The 9,113-nt window shown below is 44.8% G+C and overlaps 2 protein-coding genes across 4 annotated transcripts in view; one reads left to right on the plus strand and one right to left on the minus strand.

The window, feature by feature from the left end:
• Nucleotides 1-6,110, minus strand: part of znf646 (zinc finger protein 646) — a 10,472-nt gene extending 4,362 nt beyond the window's left edge. The window contains exons 1-3 of one of the 2 annotated variants that reach the window (XM_024284740.2): nucleotides 5,980-6,110; nucleotides 1,843-4,480; nucleotides 444-1,511 (exon numbers count right to left, since the gene is read on the minus strand). In XM_024284740.2, the coding sequence (XP_024140508.1) occupies nucleotides 444-1,511; nucleotides 1,843-4,292 (3,518 nt within the window). In that variant the 5' untranslated portion in view covers nucleotides 4,293-4,480; nucleotides 5,980-6,110. Of the gene's footprint in view, nucleotides 1-443; nucleotides 1,512-1,842; nucleotides 4,481-5,325; nucleotides 5,465-5,979 lie in introns of those variants that run through there. The other variant, XM_024284739.2, reaches the window with a different exon arrangement.
• On the plus strand, nucleotides 5,802-8,798 carry znf668 (zinc finger protein 668). Of its 2 annotated transcripts, none has more exons than XM_024284742.2 (2): nucleotides 5,802-5,927; nucleotides 6,438-8,798. In XM_024284742.2, the coding sequence occupies exon 2, from the start codon at nucleotides 6,446-6,448 to the stop codon at nucleotides 8,375-8,377; it is 1,932 nt and encodes a 643-aa protein (XP_024140510.1). In that variant the 5' UTR covers nucleotides 5,802-5,927; nucleotides 6,438-6,445; the 3' UTR covers nucleotides 8,378-8,798. The 2 variants fall into 2 exon arrangements, with proteins under 2 accessions (XP_024140510.1, XP_024140511.1); XM_024284743.1 differs by lacking the exon at nucleotides 5,802-5,927 and adding an exon at nucleotides 6,207-6,321.
• The last annotated feature ends 315 nt before the right edge of the window (nucleotides 8,799-9,113 follow it).

Genomic DNA, 9,113 nt, shown 5'->3' on the forward strand with positions numbered 1-9,113 from the left:
TATCTAAATTAAGAAAACTGCTTTGGTTTTCTCTTTGGACGATGAAAGGATCCATATCTTTGAATAACTCTGTGCTCTAAAGCACAAAGACATAAATGTAAATACTTTAAACGTCTGCATCCCTAAAAACTTCTTTTTCAACTCTAGTTTAGCTTTGATTTAGAAAATTTAAACAAACTTAACTGAAGCACAACGTTCTAAAAAGAAGATTAAAAACATGATTCAAAAAGGGAAACATAAAAAAGAACCAAATTAAAAAATTGAATTTCATCCTATTTTTTATTATAGAAATTTTGGATCTGTTATATGGATGTAATCACCAAACTCAAATTAAATAGAAAAATTGTAGAAACTTCTCCAGATCTCTGACGAACACATTTTTACCCTCGCGAGGAGGAACAGGAAGTCATTCTTCCAGGCTTCACAATAAGAGACAGACTCACGTGAAGCATTTGTTTCCTCTCTCCGTGCGCTGGACTCCGGCGAGCGCGCTCCTCCCTTGACCTCGGCGGCAGTGGTGCCTCCTCAGGCTGGCTCTGCTCTGGAAGCTCCGCCCACACGAGGGGCAGCTGAAGTGGCTCAGCGCCCGGTTGTGAATCCTCTGGTGGTTGTGGAGTATGCTGGCGAGGCGGAAGGCCTTGCCACACGTGAGGCAGACGAACTTCTTCTTCTGCGTGTGGATGCGCGTGTGGTTGCGCAGCGCCATGGGGTTGGTGAAGGGCTTGGAGCAGAAGCTGCAGCTGAAGTGGCCGGTCTTGTGTGTGTTTTTGTGGTTCAGCAGCGAGCCGGCGTGGCGGTAGCTGCGGCCACAGATGTTGCATCTGAATGGCCTTTCTTCTTTAATGGTGCTGGACTCGCTGCTGTCGGAGTGTCCTTCACACGTGTGTGATGACAGCTCATCAACGGAGTGAAAAGCTTTCCTGCATTTCTTACATTTGAACATCCTGGGTTTCAGGAGCCTCCTCCCTTTAGCTCCGTCCTTTCTGAGGTCGGCGCAGACGTGAGCGAGCAGTTGCTTCTTTCCTCTGAAGCCTCTTCCACAGTTTTGGCAGGCGTGTCTTTTGTACAAAAAGTGTGTCCTCAGGTGGTTCTTCATCGCCAGCTGATTGGAGTAGGTGTTGTTGCAAATGGAGCAGTAATATTCACCTGTTTTATGAGAGTTTTTGTGGTTCACCAAGCTTCCTGCATGGCGATAAGTGCGCCCACACTGGTCGCACGCGAAAGGTCGCCGGTCGCCGGCGTCCTTTGATGTAACGGAGCTCTCCGCCTCCGTTTCTGCTCTTCTCCCTTCAGGCTGTGGCGTGCCGTGCTGAGCAGAGCCAGACGTGTGGTCGACGTTTGGAGGTAACAATGACACTTTCCCATCTGACCTGGAGCCGTTCGTTTGCATGAGGGCCGGGATCTGATTGCCGACTTCCTGCATTTTAGCTTGGTTCCGTTTGTGTCTCCTCAGGTGGATCAACAGCTGCTTCTGAATTTTAAAGGCTTTCCCGCACTCGTGACACGTGTACCTGTGGAGGCGGAGAAGGAAATGAAGTTTCATTTAAAATAAACAAATGGGTGGAAGCAGCATTTCTTTTCCATAACAATCTATTTTGGATGGCTGAGGTGAATATAGATGATAAACTATGTATTTTTTTACATCCCTGTTGACTTGAAGACGTTTTTGTTTGCTTAATACTACCTCCAGAATGCACAGATTTTATATGCAAAGCAAAACTTTGGTAAAAAGTTTGATCTTTTCATGAGTTAAAAGCACAAATAAATCACATTCTGGGAAATTTTTTAACAAAATATTAAACTAAATAGTGAAAGAATTCAGCAGAAAATGGCAGAACTAACCTTTTAATATCAAAGTGAGACCTCTGATGATTTTTTAGGGCCAGCAGGTTGTAGAAACGTTTCTGACAGATTTGACACCTGAACAAGCCGGTTTTGTGGGACTTTTTGTGGTTGAGGAGAGAGCCGGCGTGTCTGTACGAGCGTCCGCACTGCTCACACTTGTACTGGCGGTCCTCTGCATCATCAGCGTCCCTCCTGGGACTCGTTTCCCCCTGCTTGAAAACATCATCCACTTCCTGTTTACACTCCACCAGCTCATCCCTCCTCTCAGCTGCACAGCCATGGTTGTCAAGGTGATCGTAGCTAGTGCAGGAGATGCCGCAGCCGCCACAGATGATTGGCTGCTCCTCTTTGCGTTCTGGAGTGTCCACGTGTGATCGATCCAGAGCCTCTTCCTGGTGATTGTTGTGCAGAATTTGATGGTTAATCAAGTCGAGGCTGTTGGCAAAACTTTCCCCGCATGTACTGCAGATCACCATCTCTCCTTCATCCTCTTCCTTCACTTCTTCGTGAGAGGACATGAAAGAGGGTCCTGAGCTTGCAGGGGTGTCGCTGGACTGTGTGTGTCCTCGGAGGTGGCACCTGAGCGCCCTCATGCTCGAGTAGCTGTTGCCACAGATAGAGCACTGATAAAGATCGTCTTCCTCAACAGGGTTGCTAGTTTCCACCCCATTACTTAACTGATCGCTGCTCATACTTTCATGTAAAGTGTCTTTAAAGAAACTTTGACTCTGGCTCCCGTTCAGGTCCAAGCTGGCGTCTGGGTTTCCAACAGCACTGTGACCGTTACTGCCGAGAAAATTTAACCCGCTGACGTACTCGGCATTTGTAGTTTCAGGCTGGTGCAGTAAGACGGGGCAACTGTGAGACTTGATCCCCGCGATGTCGGCAAATATCCCCCCGCAGTCTGCACACATGTGTCTCTGCAGCACATTTTCATTCTGAGGTAGAAGCGTCGTCACGTCCTGGGATGAGTTCAGGTCAAAGTGCTGCTGGTAGAGCGCTCTGTCACTGTGGTCGACTCCCGGCATGGGATTCTGCTCCGTTTGGAAAGGGAAGGAGCTCTGCCGGGAATCCACGGTCAGGTGTTCTTCTGCACCGTGACGGAACGACTGGGTTTTGTGGAGACGTAGGTGGCTTTTAAGGGCTGCCAGGTGAGGATAATTCTTTTGGCAGACGGAGCACTGAAAGACGCCCACCTGATGAGACCTTTTGTGATTGATGAGGCTCCCAGAGTGCCGATAGCATTTACCACAAATATGACACTTGAACGGACGCTCGTCGGAATCTGCAGTGGAAGTTTCCGTCGCTGTGGAGACACTGCTGGTATTATGGGCTGGTACGCACGTGGGACTGTCAATACTTGAGTCGACAACTGAAGATTCTCCCTGAGAGCTACTGAAATGAGGTTTTTGATCAATGGAGCAGTCTGTTAACACATTACATGCTGTTTTTTCAAATGTTTGTAAGGAAACTGAAGGAATGCATTTATTAGAACCAAAAAGTTTCGACTGAGGTGAAACGCCGCCATCGTATGACGCATTGTGATTCTCCACCAGGGCGTCTTCAATCCCGAATGATAAAGATGAAGAGTTATGCATTTGGATGTGCTCTTGAAATGCCTCCTCGGTTGAAAGGTGGACCTGACACAAATGGCAAAAATGTTCTAAAGCCCTCTGGCTATGAGGTGAGAATTGGTCAAGTTCTGTACCGTTGTGAGAGCCGTCTGTCAAACTAAAGTCTGACCCACTTTTTGATTTGTGACTTCTCTGGTGACTGTAGAGAGCTGCCATATTATTGAAGAATTTGAAACAAATTGAGCATTCAAATTTCCCCAACTGGTGACTTTTTTTGTGATTGTTCAGACTTTGTTGGTGTATGTATGATTTGCCGGATGTATCAGACCTGAACGGTCTATCTCCTGATTCATCCCAGGGCTCATACTGTGAGTTACTGAGTTCTTCTGTCTTGTCCTCACAAAAGCCGTTTTCTGTAGAAACCTCAAAACTGGAAAAATGTTCTCTACCCGGATGTGGCACATCATTTCTAAACTCATAATCAGATTCTTCTTTTACTTTCTGTGCCAGGTGAACTCGCTTATGTGTGGCAAGTTGAGATGCTAAACGAAAGCCTTTGCCGCACTCTCCACAGGAGTGTTTCCTTAACAAGACGTGGTTCCGGAGATGGCTCTTCAAAGCAGAGGCATTGGGGTTTTCCTTTCCACATTCGGGACACAGAAAAGGCCCCACTTCATGAGTCCGTCTGTGATTGGTCAGACTGCCAGCGTGTCTATAACAACGTCCACATTCGTCACATTTATATTTGCGCTCATCCTCTTGTTGATGATGCACGTCCATGTGCTCCAGCAGACTGGATACAGTGGGGCAGACCATGTCACACTGTTTGCAGGGAAACCCACATGTCCCACCAAGATCCTGATCTGCCATCATCAAACTCAGTTAAGTGCACAACACACAGCGTCTGTAAATGTGCAGGTGGGATATGCATTTGATCCTTGTCCAGTCCAGACACAATGAAGCCAGGTTTTTAAGAAAAGAGTCCAAAGAGGCAAGAAAAAAGTTTTTGGGAACTTGTTTCATATAGATTTGACTTCAGCAAAAGCATTTAAGAAGAAGAGCTGTTGATGAAAAGAAAAAGGCCGGTTAGAAGAAAGTAGAGAAAAGTTCATAAACAGAAGTTAATTACCAAATCAAGCTCAGTTTGATCAGTTATTCACAAATTAAAATAAAATAAAGTACTAATTATCAAATAATAAATACATATCGGATATATATTATAACAATTTACTATCAAACCTAAAGAGAAACTGTTCTTAAAATATAAAATGGACGAAAAGTTATGAAATATCATATTATTACTTTGAAATGTTGATTGTGAGGAATATTATTGATCAATATGTAAAAAGTAGATACAATGATAGGTTTAAACCTATCAATCCCCTTTTCAAACATGCATTTTTTCAGTGTAAAAGAGACTTTTTTCATTTTCTTAAAATATTCAAGATGGTGATCACATTTATTATGTTATACTGTTTTTACATGTCTGAAATAATTAGCTTCCAAAAAAGATTCACAATAAAGAACCCTCTAGTTTTTTCTACTTTCTCAAAAACGACTTTAAAACGTACCTTTTTGACAATTATAAAGTGGTAGTAACTTAACAGACTCCCAATAGTTTCTAAAGAGAAACATGCTAACTAAGCTAGCTATGTAAACAAAGCCACCATCCTTACTACAAATGGATTAAATACGTTTCCCTCATTATAACAACAGCGAAAGACACAGAGTTTAAGAGAAAAGTTACAAATCCAGCTGTTATCATTGAAAAAGACCAATGGACTCCCGACGGAGAGCGACAAACTAGCATTCTCATACAAGCTAGCTACAGAAACATTGCATCAAAAACAAACAAGTCGTTTCGAAACCGAGAAACATCCGCTTTAAATGCCTTAAAATTAAATACCTGAAGCTGTAGAAATCAATCCAGACCATATACGTATAAACTCGTATTTCTAACAGTAAACAGTTTTTCTAATATAGAAAGAAAAGACTATTTTTATTGAATTGTCCCATTCTCGCATCTCATTTTTATATAATCCTAGTTGCTAGGAAACAGGAAATGTGCAACTGCGAAATGCTTCCCCTAAAAAAAATAAAAATAAAATTATGTTAAGTAAAACGTATGTAATCATAAAATATATTTAAAATCACAAAAACTAACGCCTTCTAATAAAAAACAAATAAATACATGTAACTGGGTGGTTTTAAATAGTTGGTAAAGCCTGGTGCGCTATTACTGTATTTATTGGCAAGATATAATAAAACATTTATTCTAAAATAGAGCCTTTACCAGAGCTCCTAAATTAAACTATTTTCTAAAAAAAATCTTATAATTTTTCCTTGGATGTTTAACCAGTTTACGCATTTTATTGTTACACTCTCGGCTTCCTCGTCGATTGCTGTCGTCATCATGGTCCTAGAGCCGTCAGCAAACAAAAGCAATCACCGAGTCTCGCAGTAAAAGCATTCCAGCTTTGAGGATCAACTGTTAATGTCCCAATTCTGGTAAGAAAGACTTATTTCTCTATAACACACGGGATTATTAGTATAAATTTACCTTTATTCATGCTGTACGGCGAGGGTCAGGATGAGGATGATGACACTGTCAAGGAGTGAACCGAGCAGCCGGCGGTCCTAAAGCCAGCCATTTTGAGTTGGTAAAAAAAGGGAAGCAACTAATGCTAGCACAAAATATACAAACTAACTCGTATTTTTTGCTATTTAATCTGGTGACTTGTTTTTTTCTGCTCTGGTTGAGTGTCAGTCGCTCGTGCTCGTTATCTCCATCGGTGCATCGATCGCGAACTTCCCCTGGCATCATCAGAGCGGCTATCTCATTGTCCCTGAGGTCCTAATGCCAGCCATTTTGTGATTAAATCAACACTGACAGATTTCCTAGGTTGTGCTTATTATAGCCCCGTGTTTTGTTTGTCAGTCACGTCCCACTACTAAATAAAATATTTCCCTTATTTTATTAAGTGCAGATGTCTTTTAAATATTTTCCATGTCTTTCAGAATTAAAGATGAGCTCTCCTCAGCCTGGCAGCCCACCTCTAGCAGAACAATACACTCCTGTGCAAGATGAGGAGAACAAGCAGGAGGAGGAGGATCAGCCTGCTAAAAAACGCGGCAGAGGGAGACCTCCCAAAACCAAACCTCTTTTCAAATGCTCCACATGCAGCGAGTCCTTCAAGAGTCTGTCAGCTCTGCAGAGCCATAAGACCTCAGCGCACACCAAGGAACGTCCACAGCAGCACCACTCCTGCTCCGAGTGCACCAAAACTTTCATGAGCAAGGCTCAGCTCTCAAAGCACGAGCGCACGCACTCCTCCCAGCGCCCCTTCCAGTGCCCAGATTGTCACAAGGCTTACAAGACGGCCACAGAGCTGCGAAACCACAGCCGCTCGCATACCGGGGAAAAACCTTTCGTATGCACAGAGTGCGGCAAGGCCTTCATGCAGGCTATATGTTTGAGGATCCACATGACGCAGCACAGTGGGGAGCGCCCATACTCGTGTCGGCAGTGCTCCAAGAGCTACCCCACTTTATCTAAACTGAAGGTGCACGAGCGCTCTCACACCGGAGAAAAGCCGTATTTCTGTGCCGAGTGCGGCAAGAGCTTCGCCGATCCGTCTGTGTTCCGAAAACACAGGAGGAACCATCAGGGGCACCGGCCGTATGCCTGCGATGAGTGTGGCAAAACGTACACTGAGCTGAAGGACCTAAAAAACCACGAGCGCTCGCACACCGGAGAAAAGCCCTTCCTGTGCTCAGACTGTGGCAAGGCCTTCTCCCGCTCCTCCTCTCTGGCTTGCCACCAGCGCATCCACTCTCAGAACAAACCCTACCAGTGCGAGCAGTGTGGGAAGGGCTTCACTCAGCTGTCCTCCTACCAGTCTCATCTCCGCACTCACTCAGGCGAGAAGCCGTTTCTCTGTCCACAATGTGGCAAGATGTTCTCCGACCCCTCCAGTTTCCGCCGACACCAGCGTGCCCACTTGGGTTTCAAACCTTACCCTTGCGACAAGTGCTCCAAGCGCTTTCGGCAGCCCGCCGACCTGGCGGTTCACGAGAGGGTTCACTCCGGAGAGCGGCCGTACAAATGCCAGAGCTGCGACAAAGCCTTCGTCGCGTCCTGGGACCTGCGGCGCCACATGCTCGTCCACACCGGCCTGCGGCCTTTCTCGTGCACAGAGTGCGATAAGTCGTTCGCCGAGCGCTCGAGTCTCAACAAGCACCGGCGCGTGCACTCTGGAGAGAGGCCCTTCAAGTGTGAGGAGTGTCTAAAGTCGTTTGTAGTGTCATCGAGTCTGCGTAAGCATGAAAGAACCCACCTCACGGAGCATTCTGAGCAGCAGCAGGAGGCCGAGGCTGCGTCCACATCAACCTTCCCCGCCACCACCCTCCCTCAGTTCTCCTGCACCCACTGTGATGCTACGTTTGGCTCCTGGGAGGAAGTTCAGACTCACGAAAACCTCCACTCCACTTCTCTGTCTATCACAAAAATCGTGTCGCTGGCGTCGCACGTGTGCGCGACCTGCCACGCGGAGTACGCACAACTGGCAGACTTGCAGGAGCACGAGAAGCAGCACCCAAAGCCAAGGCCGCACGTCTGCAGCAGCTGCGGCAAGGGCTTCCTCAACAAATCCGGCCTGCGCAAACACCAGAAGATCCACTCCACCAGCAAGCCCCACAGCTGCCCCCACTGCGGCAAAGCCTTCCTGTTCGCCGCCTACCTCCGCAAGCACTTACGGACTCACGGCGACGCGGCGCAGCCCGTCTCGGAGCCCGCCTCGCAGCTCAGCGATCTGAACATCATCCACACGGATCCGCTCCCCTCTCCTCCACCTGCCAGTGAAGCCTCTGCAGCTGAAACCAGCAGCATGTCCCTCACAGTCCCCGAGCCTGCTTTTCACGCCCTCCCAGACTACCTAGTCAAAGAAGAAGGTCTTTAAATCTTCACGTTTTGCCATTTAACCCCCACTGACATAAAACAAGTGGCCTTGGATGATTTCTAAATGATTTTTCTGGTTATAAAACAGCTTTTTTAAAAGTTCACAGGTCATGTAAAGTGTTTGTGCTTCTTCACTGTGTAAAAATGGCTAATACTGTATTGTTTTTTAATCTGTTTTGTATTGTTAATGTGTCATTGTCAATTGCTTACAAAAATATATCCACATATATTCAAACTACCTGTTAACCCATAACAAGCACTACGTTTTTGCAAAAAGTGAAGTGTAAGTTTTAGATGTTTGCTGTACTTTTGACGTCAAAGTTCAATGCAGAGTTTACTGTGTGTTCTGAACATTTCAAATATATAATTAATATGCTATTTAAAGAAAATGTGGCAATTTTAATAAACTAAGTTAACGTTGATTGTGTCTTTTTTTTAAACAGAAAAAAAATGTTAAAACACTTTGAGATTTCCCATAAGTTTCTTTTTCATGTTAGTCACCAAAAATTTTTTTTTGAGAAATAGTTAAAAAAAAAAAAGTGCAAATTTGGAGTAAAAATGATTGAAAAAATGGTTGTATTTCTTAAAAAGAAACCACTTGAATAACTTTTGCTTGAAATGAATGACAGAAACAGCTCCTGTGAAGATGTATGAACCTGGAAACTTGGATAACATTTTTACTTTCTCAGCAATACTTAATATTTGGTTGAATAAAAATGGAATCTTAGAGTAAAAAA

Source organism: Oryzias melastigma, linkage group LG19, assembly GCF_002922805.2.
Source record: "Oryzias melastigma strain HK-1 linkage group LG19, ASM292280v2, whole genome shotgun sequence".
In the NCBI taxonomy this organism is placed as follows: Eukaryota; Metazoa; Chordata; class Actinopteri; order Beloniformes; family Adrianichthyidae; genus Oryzias; species Oryzias melastigma.

Excerpts from the sequence above, each read along its gene's own strand:
- znf668 (XM_024284742.2), top strand. The coding sequence starts at position 6,446 with ATGAGCTCTCCTCAGCCTGGCAGCCCACCTCTAGCAGAACAATACACT.